At 34.8% G+C, this 18,991-nt stretch overlaps 2 protein-coding genes across 2 annotated transcripts; one reads left to right on the forward strand and one right to left on the reverse strand.

The window, feature by feature from the left end:
* Nucleotides 1–3,693: 3,693 nt before the first annotated feature.
* LOC105162855 (calmodulin-binding protein 60 B) lies at nucleotides 3,694–14,906 on the forward strand. Its single transcript, XM_011081008.3, has 9 exons — nucleotides 3,694–4,091; nucleotides 4,351–4,471; nucleotides 7,236–7,311; nucleotides 7,769–7,827; nucleotides 9,004–9,497; nucleotides 10,076–10,236; nucleotides 10,312–10,515; nucleotides 11,401–11,626; nucleotides 13,970–14,906. Exons 2-9 carry the CDS (start codon nucleotides 4,356–4,358, stop codon nucleotides 14,563–14,565), a joined length of 1,932 nt encoding a protein of 643 aa, XP_011079310.1. The 5' UTR covers nucleotides 3,694–4,091; nucleotides 4,351–4,355; the 3' UTR covers nucleotides 14,566–14,906.
* A 959-nt stretch (nucleotides 14,907–15,865) lies between these two features.
* On the reverse strand, nucleotides 15,866–17,450 carry LOC105162854 (xyloglucan endotransglucosylase protein 7). Its single transcript, XM_011081007.3, has 3 exons — nucleotides 16,992–17,450; nucleotides 16,708–16,901; nucleotides 15,866–16,493 (listed from the first exon to the last, which is right to left on the reverse strand). The coding sequence occupies exons 1-3, from the start codon at nucleotides 17,265–17,267 to the stop codon at nucleotides 16,076–16,078; spliced, it is 888 nt and encodes a 295-aa protein (XP_011079309.2). The 5' UTR covers nucleotides 17,268–17,450; the 3' UTR covers nucleotides 15,866–16,075.
* Nucleotides 17,451–18,991: the final 1,541 nt, after the last annotated feature.

Below are 18,991 nucleotides of genomic sequence, written 5' to 3' on the forward strand. Positions count from 1 at the left end.
TTAATTGTTTATATTGACAACTTTTTTATCATTAAAAATTATATTGTTGCAAAATATTACATTTTATTTAAACCTTTAAGATTGTCACTTAATAATTCATCAGTAATATTATATTTATTATATATATATATGGAAAAAAATACAATTTAGCTCTCTGTGATATTGTAAATGTGCAAATTATCCTCCTATAAAAAAAAATAGTAATTTACTTCCTTGTGGTTTTTAAAATTAAATAATTTACCCCTATAAATTGCATTGAACCCCCTGTATATATATATATATATGTAACTTTTTATCCCACACAATATATCTAAATTAAGTGTTGTAATGCTGAAGTGGGTAGGAGTTGTCATGTAGCTAGAGCCTACTCCAAACTTATCTATTTTCGTAGCAAGCTGCCAAAAGGTACTACTTATATTCACATACCATATATGCCTTTTGCTAATATAAGCACAATAATTTGAGATTTGTTTTCGTCTAATAAATAGGTTCATTATTCACTAAATTTGTTGATATTAACAAAAAATAAAGTGAATGAAAATTTATATTTATCATCGATTGACTTATTGCAGGTCAAACAAACTTGTTGTGACTAAACTACCCTTATAACTGTAAAAATATATAACATAAAAAAAATTATTTGACCTATAATAAATTAGTAATAAATCAATCGAGGGTAAATATAACTTTTTATCTATTTTTGTTTATATCAATAAATTTGAGCTAACGAATGGACTTGTTTGTTAGGCGGAAGTAAACCTCATAGGTACTGTATATAATTTTTCAACCCATGGTTGTCTATATATAATTACGCCAAATAGGGGAGTGTAATTATCCATAAAATTAATGATCGTCTAATAAATACCTCCTTGTAATAGCTCATTGTGTGGTGGTATTTGTTAGATGCCCGTTTTCAAGGGGCATTTAAAATTTTCAAATAATGAATGAATATTTATAATTATGACAAATTTTAGAGACGCCTATTATAATTTATTCCTATTATTATTATTATTATTATTGTTATTGAGTTTAGGCATATGAATAATAGTTTCGTTACTAATGCTTTCACATTTTTATGAGAAATTTAAGTGGCCTGTAAGTTACGAAATATTCTCTCTGCAATGAGATACTTTTTAAAAGTATCAAACAATATTCTGTAAAATAAGAACCGATCACGACACATATCACATCAATTACATACACTTAATATATGAATTTTTCACGCGGACTTTTATAAAAAGAATTGTCATATACCTTGAATATTCAACAAGAGAGGATAATAATATTACAAAAGAAAATTCAAGAAAATTAATTGGACAAAATATTACTTTAGTTCCCATTAATACCACAATTTTTTTTAAATTTCAGCTCTTTGAACTTTCCATTGGTAGAAAAAGCAAAGGACTTACATGAAAATCAAAACATCAAACCTAAATTTTAAGTCAGATAATGCAAAATAATAATAATAATAACAACAAAAATAACAATAATAATAAATTAAATATAATAATAATAATAATAATAAGCAAGACACTTTTAATGGCAAGAGAGGGAATAAAATACCTACCAATTCAACGTGGACCGGTCTTTTTTAGTCGGGGTCTAGACTTTACTCCCATTTAAGGATCTCAAGTATGATAAAATGTAAAAAGATTGTTATTTTATTTATTTTATTATTATTATCATTATGATTTTTTTATTTTGGGTATATTGAATAAATAAACAATACATTAAATATTTAGTTACACATTGAACGTAATCATTTAATAACGATTATGTTATATTTACATGTTCAATAACATAAATATTTACAAAAATCACTTTATTTTATTGTAATAAAAAGGATAATATATTAAAAAATTGTAATATTGACCATTCGTTTCACTACTCTCCAAAAACAGAAATCTTCTAGAAAAAAATTTAAAATTTTTTAATACAAACGAACAATATCGTCTGCTATGTAAGAAACACGACTACAATTGATAGTAATAATTATCAAAAGGCGGACTAAAAAAAATGATTACACAGATGATCTTTTAAACATCACAAGAGATTTTCATTGACCCGTTTAAAAAGAATGATGAACTGTACTGTCGTATTAGTCCGCTTACTATACTAGGATAATAAGTACTCCTCCAGTCCTTGAACCGAATTTGACTTAAATGTCGAGGTCTTTTTGAAAATAGCCATACATTTTTAATATAATTTTGTGCTAGAGTTGACTTTAAAAGGGAATTAATTTGATGGTCACTTAGTTCATTAGCTAGGTCATAATATAGATCGCAATCTTGACGGGCAGCTTGTGGTATTACAAAATACTAAAATTCTTAATTTATCCCCAATATTTCGACTAAATTACAAAATCATCCCTATATTTCCAATGTCATTCATTTTCATACCTTCAATATCATTCAGCCCCGAATGCCCATATAATACTTGTTCTGGTATTTTCTTTTAATTAACAAAATATTATATTAGTCCTCCACTTTTTGAAGTCAAATTACATTTTAGTCCTCTTATTAAAAAAAAAAAAATTCAAAAAGATTAATAGATCATGTTTGGTGGATGTAAGTCTCAAAATTGCGCTACAATTATAAATTAAACCTAAAAAATAATTGTGCATAATCGTAAAACAATTACAAGCACGACATATATATTTATAAAAAACATTATTATAATATGTCATAACTACACTCCCGAATAATTGCTTTTATATTCACATTCTACCCATACGTATAAAAGAATTCATATAGTAAATTTTTTGATTGATTTGTTCGTTATAACTTTTAAAAAAATACTATACATAATATATTCATATACAAAAGTTCGTCTCATTCAAGTAAGATGAAAAGGGAACTGGAAGGGGGAGGAAAAGGGAAAAAGTAAGAGTTTTCCTTCAGGTTGTTTTGTATGATTGAAAGGGGAGTAAATTTTAAATATTTTCCCTTATTGGGTACGAAGAAAACATATTGATAAGAAAAGATTAATTTTTGTAATTTTACTGTATATATTTGTAATTACAACTACACCCATATTTAAAGGCAAATCTTACCGAGATACAAATACTCCCTATTATAACAACTATACCTAATACCCCTATCTAAAGGCAAATCTTACATAAACAGTAACACGCCTTAGGAGTGTAGCTGTAATTTTACAAAACATAAGAGGTGTTTGTGTAATTTAATCTAATATTAGAGATATTAATGTAATATAAAAATCATCCTTTTGGGGAGAACTGGAATAGCATTAAGAAGACAAAGGTAATTTTAAAATTAAATGAAAAATTAGGGATGAAAATAAATTTATCAAAGGTAATATTGACATTCCTTGAGATTAAACCAAATTACACAAACACGTTCTACTTTTTTGCAATACTACAATTACACTTCCTGAGATTACAGTTATAATTACAACTACAGTCCCTATTTAAAGATAGAACTTATACAAACACTCCTTAAAAAATATTACACAAACATCTCTTAGGGTATGTAGCTGTAATTTTATAAAAGATAGAGATATTTATGTAATTTAATTTAATTTAACTTTGGGGGTGTAAATGTAATTTAACCTTTTATGGAAATATCAAAATGACCTCAAACCTTTTTCACCTTTTCACCTAGCTAGGGTCATACATATGCATCGACCAATGTTTGTGACAAAAATATGACGTGGTTGAGTTCGACTCATGGCCGTCACACTCTGGAAATCCAACGGCTAGTATTCCCCGATCTTCCCCTCCCACGAGTCCACCCACCCCACCTCCAGCCTGAACCCCATCCAAAAATCGATAGCCCAGAATTTAGAGTTTGTGCGAAAGTGTATATAAAATCAGCAAAATCACTGCTATCAAACACTATATCAGTAAGCGAAAAAGCAGAAAGCAAAATCCATAAAGATCTCCAACTCTTCTTCTTTACTTTTGTTCTTTGACACTCGGGCTTTAGTCGCCGTCATCATCCATCCGAAGTCTGCACGAACCACTTCTTTCTCTCAACCTTCCGCACACACGTAATCACGAAGAAAATCGTTCATTGAATCTGAGCCCTGAGGAATAGCCGCAGCGGAGTTTGTTTTTCACCTCAACTCAGGTATTTGTCGGTGATTTTTGGTTATATGCGTGTATTAGGTGTCTTTGTTTAGCGGAGATGGGGTTTCCGAGTAGATGGATGTATTTGGGGATCTGGGTTTTTGAGGAGGAAATTGAGATGGGTTTCTGCTGTTTGGGCGAACTGAGATCTGTTTGACTTTATGTAGAAATCTGTTGATCTTTTCATCTTTCTTGGGTTTTTTTCGGTTGAGGGTTAATTAATTTGTTTTTCTGTTTTCTTTTTTGTGGTGTTTTTGAAGTTTAAATGCAGACTAGGTACATGGAGAGAACAAACTCAATGAAAGGTAGAGGGAAGCGGAGCTTGGAGGGCGGTGGTGATGAAGAGCAGGAGTCAGAAAGAAAAAGACCTGCTTTAGCTAGGTAACAAGATCGCTATTGTTTATCCCCCCTCTCCTCTGTGGCTCAATTTGAAATTTTCATTTGTCTATCTTTTGGAAGGAAAATAATTTTTTCCTGTATTTTAATTTGCTGTGGACTGTTGCAGTTGGTTCTTTGTTACTTGAAAAATTATTGTGTTCTTCATTTGTTTGCGAAATGTGTGAAAGCCGAGCAGAAATATATGAAAACAGATGGTAGCAATTGGTGGCCTTCGTCAATTTTATATTGAAATTACAAAGTTGTTGGGTCAATTATGTCAACATGTTCCACAATTAGCATGGAAAACATAAGTTTGCTGTTGTGTTAATTGAAATTGATTGTAAGTGCTGTAGTGTATAGAACAGACGAGTGTCCTTGATCATTTGCTGATCCTGCAGACAACTTTGAGTTTCCTTCTTCGCATTCAATCAAATCGCATAATGCGGGTGTGCCATAGATGAATTCCTGAATAATGACTGATCCAATTTGAAGGAATAGAGTATACTACATTTTCCGTCTTTGAATTTAGTTACATCAAATAATGGCTTGAAAACCTAATTTTACTACCCTTCCTTGGTTGTATTTTGATTCTATTTTCAGAAGTTTGATACTGTTTCTTTCATAAATTTCTCTTGATGTATTTATTCCTTGTTTGATTGCTCATTGTTTAATATCTTGTTAAGATTCTGTCAGTATACCTCATAGATATTCTTATAGAGAGTTCTGTAACAGCTGAGCTTGTTGTGGGCTAAATGGAGTAAGGATATAGATTAGGATTTTACTTAGATACAGTACAACTGTGTACTGTGACATAAAAATGAGACATTAGTGTCAAGCTTCTTATAGCTTGTTCTTTGCTAATTTTTCCCCAAATGTGATTTGGATTCTTACTTCCAAAATTTAGAATCTGCCCTTTTTCTGTGAACAATGTTGCTTATACTTGAAAAATATTGGAACAAATACGATTGACCATATTTTTGTTGCAATGGATTCCCATATTGTGAATATAAATAATTGCATAGTTGAGTTAGTGTTCAAAGTTTCAGTGGATTTTTAAGTTTTCTGTTGCTGGTTTTCAGGATTTGTTATTTATTAATAGGGACTTTGGTGCGACAGCTCTTTGTTTTTTTTCCCTCTATTTGGATGTTACATTTTCTTGGAGCCGCTATTGCAGTTTCTCAAACCAATTGACATACCAGGAAATGAATGAGGGCCACTTTATTTAATGTTATGCACTTGCAGAACTGGGATGTTCCATTAAGTTTATAAATTGATTCAGGAATTGTATATAATTGTCCTTGAACCTTGTGGTTGTCAATTTAAGAGAATAAGGACTTCGTTGTTTTCATTTTAATTTTGTTCTAGCATTTTTAGGGTTGGAGATACTTTATCTAAGTGTTCCTATGAAAATTGAAATTTGATTGATCTAATTGTGGAAAAATTTTGGACTTATAGGGTAGAAATATAGATGTTTTCTATTGTTTGTGTTTCCATGCATGAGAAGCTGAAAACTTTGAAATGTTGTTGGTTTTGATGTATGTGAAAGGAACACTTTTTATACGATAGGGTTCTTTTAATATTTAAAATCAATATGTTGTACCAATTTTAAACCTTTTGTTCCACAGATGACTATCATAGTGGTAAAAAGTTATTATTTTTAAGCAATTTGTGGATTATAATCATGTCCCACGATTGTCATCTCATTGATTATTAAAATTGGTACAACATCGATGAGGATTTTCATAGCAAGCCCACTCATTTGTTGCTGGGGGACAAAGAAGCAAATGGTGGTGAGGAATTAGTGTATATCATATGCACTGACTTTGATCTACATGCTCCGTGCGTTCGCTTAGAAGCATGAATTTAGTGAAAGTTTTGGCAAGTGCTCATGCTGCTTATAGAACATGCTATATGTGGATTAAGTACAAGCTTCAAAGTGCATAATTTGTTCTGGACATGCAAAGCTGTAACACATAAGTTATATATAATGTGCATACACACAGTATACACATACACATAAATATGTGGATTAAGTACAAGCTTCAAAGTGCATAATTTGTTCTGGACATGCAAAGCTGTAACACATAAGTTATATATAATGTGCATACACACAGTATACACATACACATAAATATGCACTAACAAAATTTGCCATCTAAACATCGGTACCAATGCCCATCAAAATGTCTTGGTAGAACCAAATTAACCACTGACGTCCTTGATCTAGGTGGATATAACTGTCTACAATTTGTGGCTTGATGAGACAATTTGCAGCAAATGCTTTCAATGCTACATATTATTATTCCATTCCCACATCCAATTATTCCTTTGGAAATGTCAAATCCTAAATGGTTCTTGTGGCTTTCCATGCTTTCACCATGGAAACAGATGAAATCATACACATCCATTTTTAGAATCTTTGGTTTGGATGGGATTCAAACTCAGAACTAATTTTCTTAAGTCAAGATCGCAACAAAAACAAAAACCCATCTTTTCAACACAAAAATCTTGACAAACGCTTAACTCTTCAAGATGCTGAAGATAAAAATACACAATGGAATAAAAGCGTAAGTGCTAAATGTTTTTTTCCCCATGTTTTTGCTGCTTTTTCAAGTGTATTTCTACCATGGCTCTCTTTGTTGTTGCTTTTGAGTAAAGTTTATCTTCATTTGATATGCCTTCAAATATCTAGACTTTTTATTTACTCGAAATGATGCTAAGGGAATTAATGTTCTGATTGTCTAATGAAGTAGTGTGTTTTATGCAGTGTTATTGTGGAAGCTCTAAAGGTGGATAGCCTCCAGAAGCTTTGCTCATCTTTGGAACCAATACTTCGAAGAGTGGTAACTCTGAATTCCTTGTCAATGCTGTTATCAAATGTACCTGTCTCTGTTACCGCTGGTTTAGATATGGTCTTCCTTGAAAGGTTAAATCCAGATTCTCACTGGATAATGCCACCTGACTATCTCCTTGGATTATTTTGGTGTAGTGGCGATGAGGACCATATGAACTTTGTGCATGTAAATCTAGAGAAACTATCTGATCTTTATTCAAATTCTCCCCCAACATTTCATGCGCACGATAAATTAGTATTCTAGAGATTACGCGGCCTGTTAGATGAGCCCTTCTTAAAATGATGATATCTTGTTATGCAGCTCTTGTTACTCCAGACTTACTTTGGCTTCAAGTATGGATATCTTTTTATGAAAAACTTAGTTGCATGACACTCATCTTCACCATGGACACAATCATACTTATTATCTGCAAGTTTTGCTTTATTCATAAACTTTTCTTGAATAGGTTAGTGAAGAAGTTGAACGAGCTTTGGCTAAGCTGGGCCCTGCCAGACTCAACGGAAGGTTTGAGAATTTATTTCTTAACTTGAACATGAGTATTGCACTGCCTTTTTATTATGTGGAGACCTCCTTATTGTCACCTACTCAAGTTTGGTATAAGATTTTAAATCTTTGTGAGTACTTTTCAAAATTCTAATTATGTGGTCTTTGGAAAAGTAAAGTTGATTTGAGTTATGTTGCTAAAGGCTCATCTTGGTCATGCTTTCTTGTATGCATTATTTACTAAGAGATTTGGATTGTGGGAAGTTTAGAGAGAAGACGCATGGAAAGCAGCATAAACTAAGCGTGAGGAGAACCTTTTTGAGTTATGACAAGACAGAGCTTCTATGAGGAAATAGATTGCATGAGGATGTGCAGAATTGTTTACTTCTTTACCTAGAATGATGAATATGCTCTTGAATGAAAACCTTTCATATTTTAGAATGTCATATTCGGTAGCATAGTAATAGGTTGTGCGCTCCTCAATTGATACAGTAAAAAATTTCTTCTTGCAACATCAAATTCCTATTTACTTGTATGTAAGTTATATGTTTTTGTTCCTATTTCCATTTTACAGTTTCTGGTTGTGCCTTTATTGTTACAGATTATAGTAAATTCTTTGCCAAACTTCTAAAGCACCATTCTTTATTTATGACTTGGTCATCTTTGCTCTCTGTTGTGATTTAGTAGCTCTAATATATGTTGTGTAATTATTTGTTATTCGTAAAAGCCTCCTTTTCAATGTTAAACTAACCTGTTTAGCAATTTATCTCGTCTTTTTCAGAAAGTAAGACCATATGCCATGTACTTGTTAGAAATGCATATGTATCAACGGAAGTTCTCGGCCACGTAATTGTGCCATCATCTCTGATGTCATTTCATCCGTTTCTTTCTCTGTTGTCTTTTTAAAAGAAGTTACCACAAAAATGGCGATAGATACTCATAGTTTGGATACTTTGCTGTTTATGTATTGCACATGCTTTGCGAAAGTCCTCCATGTGTTGCTCTTTTAGTATACTTTGCCTGCCATATATGGAGAAATTGAAATCCTTCTCTTGAAACCACATAACAATACATGCATCAACTGTCCACTTGTTGCATTTTCTTGATTACTTTTGTATATCTGTCAGTATTTTTCTCTACTATGTTGTATAGTTTAAGTTGCCTTGTTCGGTTATTCCTAAGACTTTGAGAGTTCAGGTCATCGCCTAAACGACTCGAAGGTCCAGATGGGAGAAACTTGCAGCTTCACTTTAAATCCAGGCTTTCTCTTCCGCTGTTCACAGGAGGGAAAGTAGAGGGAGAGCAGGGTGCTGCTATTCATGTTGTGCTAATAGATGCTAACACAGGTCATGTTGTGACTTCTGGACCTGAATCTTCTATGAAGCTGGACGTTATTGTCTTGGAAGGTGACTTCAACAATGAGGATGAGGAAGGTTGGAGTCAGGAAGAGTTTGAAAGCCATGTTGTGAAAGAACGTGAAGGAAAGAGACCTCTTTTGACTGGGGACTTACAAGTCACACTAAAGGAAGGTGTTGGAACTCTAGGAGATCTCACATTTACAGATAATTCCAGCTGGATAAGGAGCAGGAAGTTCAGACTTGGTTTGAAAGTTGCATCAGGATTTTGTGAGGGCGTGCGCATACGGGAAGCAAAGACTGAAGCTTTTACCGTCAAAGATCACAGAGGGGAATGTATGTAATTCTAAAAGAAAATTTTTCAGTTCTCAGCCAAAACCCAAGCATATGAACATGTTGGTATCAATACAAATAAAATACACAGATGAACTTAGATGACATTTAGATAAATCAGGACTACAAGTTCAAACATGGCAATTAAAAAATAGATATGCAACAGTGAGATAGAGGGGCATATGATATCAAGATTGATATGTGGAATTAGTATGATATTACAAGTAGCAATCTGATGTGTGATTTCCAGATGTCAAGTTCAAGTCAACTATATGCACTTTTTTGTTATCACCATTGTATATCACAAGTATTTTAGAGGATTTTTGAAGATAGAGGAATCGAAAGAAAGATAAGAGACAGGGATTAAAGGAAAAGAGAGAGATTAGGAAAATGAATTTTTATTTATTTTTATTCTTTTTGGTATGTATTTGTGTGTGTGTGTGTGTGTGTTTTTTTTTTTCCAAAGCATTTGTATGTTCCTTCAACCTTGTTTACATGTCTTCAGGCTGGGTTAGGCAGTGCATGCATTTTAGTTTCTTACCAGCTAGAAATATTTACTGAAGTGTTTTCAATTCTTACAGTGTACAAGAAACATTATCCACCTGCCTTGAATGATGAAGTATGGAGATTGGAGAAAATAGGGAAGGATGGATCATTCCACAAGCGGCTTAACAATGCAGGGATATTTACAGTGGAGGACTTCCTGCGGCTTGTGGTCAGGGATTCCCAAAAGCTGAGGACTGTAAGTATTTGTAAACTATCGTGGCATTTATAATATCTTTTGGTAATATGAGTCCCTCATATCTGGTATTGGCAGATCCTTGGAAGTGGTATGTCGAATAAGATGTGGGAGGCCCTCATAGAGCACGCCAAGACTTGTGTCCTGAGTGGGAAGCTTTATGTATATTACCCTGACGATACTAGAAATATGGGTGTCGTCTTTAACAATATCTATGAGCTAAGTGGCCTCATAGCTAATGATCAGTATTATCCAGCAGATTCTCTTTCTGAGAGCCAGAAGGTACGGCAGTATGCTTCTAAAATGAAATGCATGGCCTAAAGTATTTGGTTTATTTTATGCAATTCATGAGCCTTCTGGATATGCTTAGATATAAACTTTTCCTAACATCTCTGGCTTGAAGTAAGGAAAAAAAGTTGTTATACCATATATTCATGCCTATTGTTTTGGTGCAAAAAACGGATATAAGATAAATGTTGAATCATGGATTCAGTTGGATTTTTCTTCGAGGGATCCATTTTGTTGTCAGGTGTGGTTCTTGAATCTTGATTATAGTTCTCTTCAATGTATTTTATTGGGTGTGCTCAAAATGAATTCTAGGCCAAGTATTTGATATATCTTTATATTAAAATAATGCTTGAAAGATGCAAATATATACATGTATGCATAATATTTTGATTGATGTAATGATATGAAGATTTAAAGTATAATTATTTTTTGGGGAAACGGGAGATGTATTCTGAGGAATAAAACAAATGTTTGGTCTCATTTCATGTATGAGGGGGATGGAAGCATCCCCTGAACAAAACCAAACAAAGCTGAAGTTTTTTTTGGATGTCTTGAGCTGAAAGGTACTTTTTAGCTCTTAAAGATGTACCTTCTCCTCTTCCGTTGACTTACATATGAGCCTGTTTATTTTATTCTTTCTTAGCTTCAAAATTTTGATGGGATCAAAATTGGAAGGTTGCTTGTAAACATGGGTTACATGCATCTACTGCATATTCTCCATAACTTTTAGTCCCCACGCTGGAAATTTCGTTTACATCTCCACCTGATTTACTTGTCTAACCAGTTACGGGTATCATCTATGGCTGTCATCGAAATTGTAATCACATTCTCCTCATATAAACCTGTGGCTGTATTATAATGCGTGTATTATATGTGTAGGTATATGTGGATGCCTGGGTGAAGAAAGCATATGATAATTGGAATCAAGTTGTGGAGTATGATGGGAAATCACTGTTAAATTTCAAGCAAACTAAGAAGTCAAGCGCTCTTCCTCTTGGGCCAGTCAATTATTCACATTCAGTAGAAAGTCAGCTTCCACCACAGAGATTGCCAGTATCAGTTCCTTCCGAGCCTTCATCAATTGATCAGAGCATGCTAATTGGCGGTGAGTGTCAGCTAACTGAAAGTAATTTTCTTTAACTCCGCTGAGAACTAAACTTGGCACTTCTAGACGATTGGATTACTAATGACCTTTCCAATTACGATTTGCTGCCGACTTGGTTTTTGAAATCAATCCAACTAAAAGCAAAAGGCCTGATATCTCAGTTCCATGTTTTTGCTCTTTCCCTTAATAAGATTACATTGTTTATATGTTCTGATATTTTATCTTCCTATTGAACATTAATGCAATTGTGGAACAACTGAATAAAAAATGTTTGATTAACTAAATTAATTTCTTTCATGTTACACTTTTTACACCATTCTTTTCTTTTCTTTTACCTTATCGTTGTTGCTTTCATTTTTGCACATTCATATTGGTGTTGGCTTAGTTGCTTTTGTGATATGAGGGAAAATTTCCTGCCTTTTGGTTGGCTTATCTATTCGCAGGTGTTCTGCGTAATTCACTATTAGCTATTATGCCCCCATGTCTTGATAATTCTTTACTAACTTGCTTTGCTGGAAACGGGTATTTAGTGACGTGGCCGATACTTCCTGAACCTTGTAGCATATTATTTTGTTTACCTAAAAACAGCCAAAAATAGCAAAGCTAATGATTCATGTTCTGACTTTGCTGTCAATGTTGTGAATCACAGTGTGGTCAATGGCACGCAAAGGCGCGAGAGGTGCAGCCCTCGCGCCATTCACGGCCTATGGCGCTCGCCTTCACAATGGCGAGGCCATGGTGCGCGCCTGGGCGGCATTCAGGCTGTTGTCCAGGCGCGCGCGAGGCACACCTTTGTGAAAAAGGGCCTGGGCGGTGGGGTGGGCCCATCAAATAAAAAAAACCCTAATAATTAAGGGAAGTCCAGCAGAAATAAATAATCTGCATGCATGATATTACTGAAGTAACCCAACGACTGTTCATCCTCCTGCCTCTTCTTCTTCCTCCTGCCTCTTCTTTTTCTCTTCCTGCCAGCTGCCACTGCTATTCCTTTTCCACTGTTGAGCCGCTGCTGCGTGATTCTTTGTGGACCTCTGGTTTTTTTTTCTCTCTGTTTAGAACTTTGTTTAGAACTTTAGACTGTTACTTTTTTGATTTATTTAAATTTTAATTTCTGAAATTATGTAATTGTTTGTAGACTTGTAGTCTATGACTATGTTATTTACTTCTTTAATTAAGTATAAATATAAATTAAAATTATCAGTTTTTCACATGTTTTAATTATATAAGTATGCTATGAAATTTCAGTTTCAGACTTTCAGTAATTCAACTATAAGGCTGTATGTATTGTTTAGTTTAGTATAAATACAATATATAAAATTACTAGTACTGCGCCATCCTTTGAAAAGGCGTACGCCATGGCTCCGGGAGCCCTTGGTGCCATTGTGCTCCGTGCGCCACTGACTGCTATGGTGAATCACATCCTTGTTTGTGCTTGCTTGGAGCCTCTAATTTTTGTTATTGTTCCATTCCTGAATTTGGATATTTAGATATTTTTAAGGGTAAATTACAGTTATCTCCCTTGAGGTTTGACATAATTATAAATAGACTCGTTATTTGAAAAAATTACAAATGCCCCCCTCAAATAGAAAATAATTTTGTATCCCCTAGACGATGAAGTGTACATTACTATTTTACCCTTGTTGATTTTTTTTAAAAAATAAAAAAACTTATTTGAAAAAATGTAAAAAAGTCTTAGGGTGAGTAAAATAAATATTCCACAGGGAATATTAGTTTATAAAAGTATTTTAAAAGAATTCTGAAAAATATATAAAATTTTAATTTATAATATAGAAGATCATTTGGTCAGTGCAACACAAAGTTTAGATGGAAGCCTAATGGAAGCCAACGGAATGGGCTTGTTGTTAGACGGACGTTAAAATAGGAGGATTTTTGTAATTTCTCAAACGAGGACGTACTGTAATTATGTCAAACCTTAGGAGACGTGGCTATAATTTACCCATTTTTTTAATTTTGTCTTCTGAACTTTTTCTTTGTGGCTCTGCTAATTTTTAGACTTTCAATTGCTAACAGCTATTCATTGTTTGCAATAGTTGTTTTTTTGGTCCATGCTTTTTCCGCAACTCTTTGCTATTGAATTCTATGTGAAGACCAAGAAATTGGGAAGTCTAGAATTGTAGGTTGCTGGCTGAATCTTGTGAGATGGAGGGAGGACTATTCTCCACTGGTTGCCCCCCCTCCCTGTCTGCTCTTTTAAGTTGGTGACTCTCTTGACTAGTAACTTGAATTTGGCATTGAACACTCATTTTTAGGCCCGATCAACATGTGCATTATGATTGGTGCAGCAAAGTGCTGAGTGGTTAACATTTTATTCTGCCAAACCAGGTTTGGGTTATAATGACAACATGACTGCCAGATACTCCACCCAGTCTCAGCTTATAAATTCGAGTTCACGCACCCAGTTTGAACCCGCCAGTTTTACTCAGCATGACCAACAGGTCAACCAGCCCAACCAAATTGATAGTGCTCCGTATGATAGTAGGGTTGGCCTTGCCCTTGGTCCCCCTCAATCATCATCATCATCCTCCTTCCAAGCAAGCAATGCATCTCTTCAGCAAGCCAGCCTTAATCCTTTTGAAGACTGGTCCACTAACCGGGATAAGGGCGTAGATGACTTCTTGTCAGAGGAGGAAATTCGTATGAGAAGTCATGAAATGCTTGAGAATGAAGATATGCAGCACTTGCTTAGGCTTTTCAGCATGGGAGGCCATGCCTCTGTTAATGTGCCTGAAGATGGGTACAACTTCCCTTCGTACATGCCGTCTCCGTCTCCTGGTTTCAGTTATGGTGAGGATCGAACCCGGTCTGGGAAGGCTGTTGCAGGTTGGCTTAAGATTAAGGCTGCAATGAGGTGGGGCATCTTTATCAGGAAGAAAGCTGCTGAAAGAAGGGCTCGCATTGTGGAGTTGGAGGATGAATAAATATTGTTCAGAAAATAGAGTTCAGCATTGTTAACTACCACATTTGACAACTTCTGAAACTCTTGTTCAGTGCCAGTAGGACTCAGAGCTGCATGAGAATATATGTATTCTCAGGAGTCTTGAAGACCTTTATTGCATGTTTCAAAATTCAATCATTTCATGTACAGTCACCCTGTACTGTAAGTTGCTTGCTTATAAGACGCCATATCAACTTGGTTGTTGCTTACTTTCTGTGTATGTATGGTGAGCATGTATTGATCTAAAATGATGACTTTGAATTGCTTTTCGTTTCTGTAGGATTTCCATGTCTAATTATGATAATTTCTTCCAAGTTTCGTGTATTCTGAATCTGATTATAACTTATTGTTCTATTGTATTGGTCTCTCTCTCTCTCTCCACCCCACTTTTGATGGGATTTGTAGTATACTCACCGCACAGCCACGTCACAAGACACGGAAATTCACTCTTGTGGCTTGTATTAAAGATGACATATGCGCTGTTACGACTCTTTCTCACCAGGGATTAAATCAATCAGTGTTATTTCTACATGCGAACGCGTAATGAGTTCTCTGCCCATTGTGATACTTTTACCGTGGAATTCTGGTTTGACTGTCCCTTATTCACACATGAATGTTGGCTGGTTTAAAACAATTTTTTGTCTCCGAAACAGGCTGTTAATACATGCGGTGGTTGCAAATTTAGGTCAAAGATTTGATAGACGGAATATTTATAACTTAACCATCTACCCCTCGAAAAATTTTAACTCAAATCGAGTTTAGTCGGATTTGACCAATTATTTGGTAAGTGTACTGATTAGTGTATAGTTCAGAAAAGTGACCAATCACATGATAAGTGTAATACTAGTACATATGATTGGTATACAATTTTAGAAAAAGTAATTCTTTATATATATAGTAAGTGCATAACATTTTCTGTGTGAGCAATTTTGTTTAGCTAAACCTGATTTAGTTAACAAAAAATTCCTATTCCTTTTTCCATTTTATACTGGATATGATATACATGCATATATATGCATTTGAATTTATTGAAGCCCTTTTCTTGATTTGTATTCTTGGCTCGTGTACGCGTTCCCTTCTCTTCAAGAACTAAAATTTGCATGCCTGAGAAGGAACATCAATCCTGGTTTCACCTCTATCACCCTCTTCAACGATTCAGATTTCCCAGCAGTTGATAACTTTTCAAAATCATGTTCTAGAAAATGTGCAGCTGTTAATGCATGCAACTCCCAGTGCGCTCTTCATAAATAAATGCACGTGCATTGAGTGAGTTTCCCAAAATATGCAGACTATAGATCTTTCAGATTTCTTGATTTGTTGTATAATGACATACATCTAGTGAAGAAATATACACAAAAAGAAAAAGAAAAAAGAATCAAAGAATACTACAACCTTGAATACAGAAATGTACTGTCTATGCCTGTGAACTATTTCTATTTGCCAAGAATGTAATGAAATACACTATATATCTATATCATCTCTCTTTATGTGCATCATGACACAGTGGTAGTGCATTCTGCTGGTAAACCGTGTATGAATCGCTTGGTGTCGTTGCAGTAATTGTATACCATGTAATTCTTCTTGACCCACTTCAATCTTTCTTGGCTTGATGTATCCAGTTCTCTGTCTAGCCATGCATTGCTGCTGTTTGAAGTTGAAGCAGGGATAGGGTGCTTAGCAGTGCAGGACGAGGAGCCGGCGGACCAAATGCAGGCGTCGGCCTTGAAATTTCTGTAGGAGGCTGTGAATGGAGCCTGACTCCAATCTATCTTCACACGGCCACCTCTTGTTGCCCAATCGTCGGCATTCCACAGGCTGGAGTATACCCTCATCGGCTGCTTTTTCGGGTAAGGAACTCCTATGGACTCTAAATTCTTGTACTCTCTGATGGGCGTCCCATCTACTGAGAATCTGTGAATGAACCAAGAAATACCATCAGATTGTGAGAATTTCAACTGTTAAATAGCATTGGGCGTCCCATCAGCCCAATGCTATGCCGGCGTGCCCGGCAGACCGTCTAGTCCCGGGGCTATTGACCGTTTTGCAAGATTCACAGGATCAATTCATAAAATCAGTCCAACAATTGTATAAAAAGATAGGTAATTTAAATACCATCAGTACTTACATGATTCTCTGGGGATTCCAGAGGATTGAATAGGTGTGGAAATCAGCAGTCGGATCGAACCAGAGGTAAATCTGCTGTTCCCTGCCGCCTCCTCCCTGGGTGAACACATTTGTCTGTAGAATATAAGGGTCACCACTCAGGTTCCCCAAGAACTCGAAATCGATCTCATCATGCTTCGGCCCTAGTGAAGACAACTGCAGATCACGACGAATTTGCGTTGGTGATTTTCACAACAATGTAGCAGACAGAACTAATGCTGGAAAAACAGGCGGCCTAAAACTTACGAAGTAGGCAGCGACAGTCCCGGCCGAGTTTCCATGGACCAGTTTGAGCTGCATATCGATCTTTCCAAACATGTACTCGTTCTTGGACTGGAACCCTGAGCCCGACACCCTGTCAAGCGAGAGCGTCAGAAGCTCCCCACCTTTGAGGATTTTCGCACGGCCATCGCCCCACGTTACATCCACATCTTGGTGGAAATTACCGGCAGATGCTGCCGAAACGAAACCGAGCACCAGAACAGGCAGAAGAAGAGCTGCTAGAGAAGAATCCGAACCCATTGACAGAGAAATAACGAGGTGTTGATTCTTGTGAGTAGGAGACTGAGAATTAGACCCTTGTCTTTGATGCTTAGAGTCTTGGTGAGCTATTTTTATAGGTGGGAAAGACAAAGGAAGGCGGTTGGGGAGGGAATCAAGAAGAAAAGTGTTAGCTGGAGACAGATAGATGGGTAATAAAAATGCATGGCTACCAAATGCTCAAATCCAGGGGATTTAAGTTATAACGCATACGCGCTTTCGAGGGCATAAAAGCAAGCAGGTGGTGGGGTATGGGAAAACCTTCAGGACACAAAAGTAAGCGTAAATGATGGGGATGGTTGCGCGTCTCTCCTGCAATTGTAGGCTGTCAATGCAAGGATTTGCGGAGACTGTGGGTCACGACTCAAGTCTGACAATAATTAGTTGTTGGGACTTGGGCGTCGCCCCAATTCAAAACCATGCATCTCTCCTACTTTATTATTACATCAAACACACTGCAAATTTCAAAATCTTCTTCTCAAATAATTTAATTTCACAACTCCTCTCCTCTTCTATATTTTGAATTTCAAATCAAATGCAAAAGGGTGGGTTTGTCAAAATTCGAGACCTATTCTGTTAAAGAAAATTTTGAATTTGGAGCCGAATCCGACGAACCTGGTAAATTCAGTTCATATTTTTAAAATATTATTTTTTTAGAAAATAATACTACTATAAATTTATAATCTGAGGCGATAATATTATTGAAAGTTTAATATTTTTGTTTTTATGCATATTTTAAGAATTGAAATATTAAAAATTTTAATGTGTTTTACTTGTACAAATACTAAGACGTTTGTAAACGATTTATATCATTATTTTAGTTTATAAGAATATCAAGTTTATATATTATATGTACAAATAAATGTTATACACAAAAAAAAAAATCAGAATATGTTCTGGTGCAAATTATTAAGACCCGCAATACAAGTTTAAGGCTTCAAAACTTGCCCTCAACCGGGGCGGTTCCAGGGCCAACTGAATCCGTCGCCATCCCTAAAAATTGATATGGATTTAATGTTGCTCATATTTTGACTAACATTCAGGTACACTCGATACATGTGTAAATTTAGAATTTATCAAAATTATTAAAATATTTTAATTTTAAATATATCTTAATGGAATACTATTAACAAAACCAAGTGATTAAAAAATAATTATTAATATTAGGAAAAAAATATATATATATTAAGGATATATCAGTCAATGCATATTCTGTGAGTCAAAATTAATTATTCAAAATCCCTTACATTTAATAAATAGTATATATACACAGCTGTTGATCTATTGCATGCAATAATACCCACAATGTAAAGGAATTCAGATAATAAGATTATAATTCTTTTCTTGGGAGTCGTTCAATTTTTTTGTTGATATCAACAAATTCGATAAATTTCGACTAACGAAAGGATTTATTTGTTAGATATAAACACACATCAGGAGTACTAAATGTAATTTTTGAAATTATAGAAAATCTATTTGTAATTATACCAAACTTTAGGGAAGGATAATATAATTATTTCTATTATTATTATTATTATTATTATTATTATTATCTAAATGTCACATTTGGACACGGGTTTTATATTTATTTGACTAGTGCAAATTGAATTCAAACACTGGTCAACATGTATACGTGTGATAATATCAAATGAAAAAATTGAACCGTGAGAAAATCTTCACAAAATGTGGCACTAGAAAAATTATGC

This window comes from Sesamum indicum, linkage group LG5, assembly GCF_026168435.1.
Source record: "Sesamum indicum cultivar Baizhima isolate 11 linkage group LG5, ASM2616843v1, whole genome shotgun sequence".
Lineage (NCBI taxonomy): Eukaryota > Viridiplantae > Streptophyta > Magnoliopsida > Lamiales > Pedaliaceae > Sesamum > Sesamum indicum.

Coding starts and splice junctions, on each gene's coding strand:
- LOC105162855 (XM_011081008.3), top strand. CDS start 4,356: ATGCAGACTAGGTACATGGAGAGAACAAACTCAATGAAAGGTAGAGGG. Junction 7,828..9,003: donor CCTGCCAGACTCAACGGAAG/GTTTGAGAATTT, acceptor TTGAGAGTTCAG/GTCATCGCCTAAACGACTCG. Junction 9,498..10,075: donor CAAAGATCACAGAGGGGAAT/GTATGTAATTCT, acceptor CAATTCTTACAG/TGTACAAGAAACATTATCCA.
- LOC105162854 (XM_011081007.3), bottom strand. CDS start 17,267: ATGGGTTCGGATTCTTCTCTAGCAGCTCTTCTTCTGCCTGTTCTGGTG. Junction 16,902..16,991: donor GGACTGTCGCTGCCTACTTC/GTAAGTTTTAGG, acceptor CGTGATCTGCAG/TTGTCTTCACTAGGGCCGAA. Junction 16,494..16,707: donor TGGAATCCCCAGAGAATCAT/GTAAGTACTGAT, acceptor GTTCATTCACAG/ATTCTCAGTAGATGGGACGC.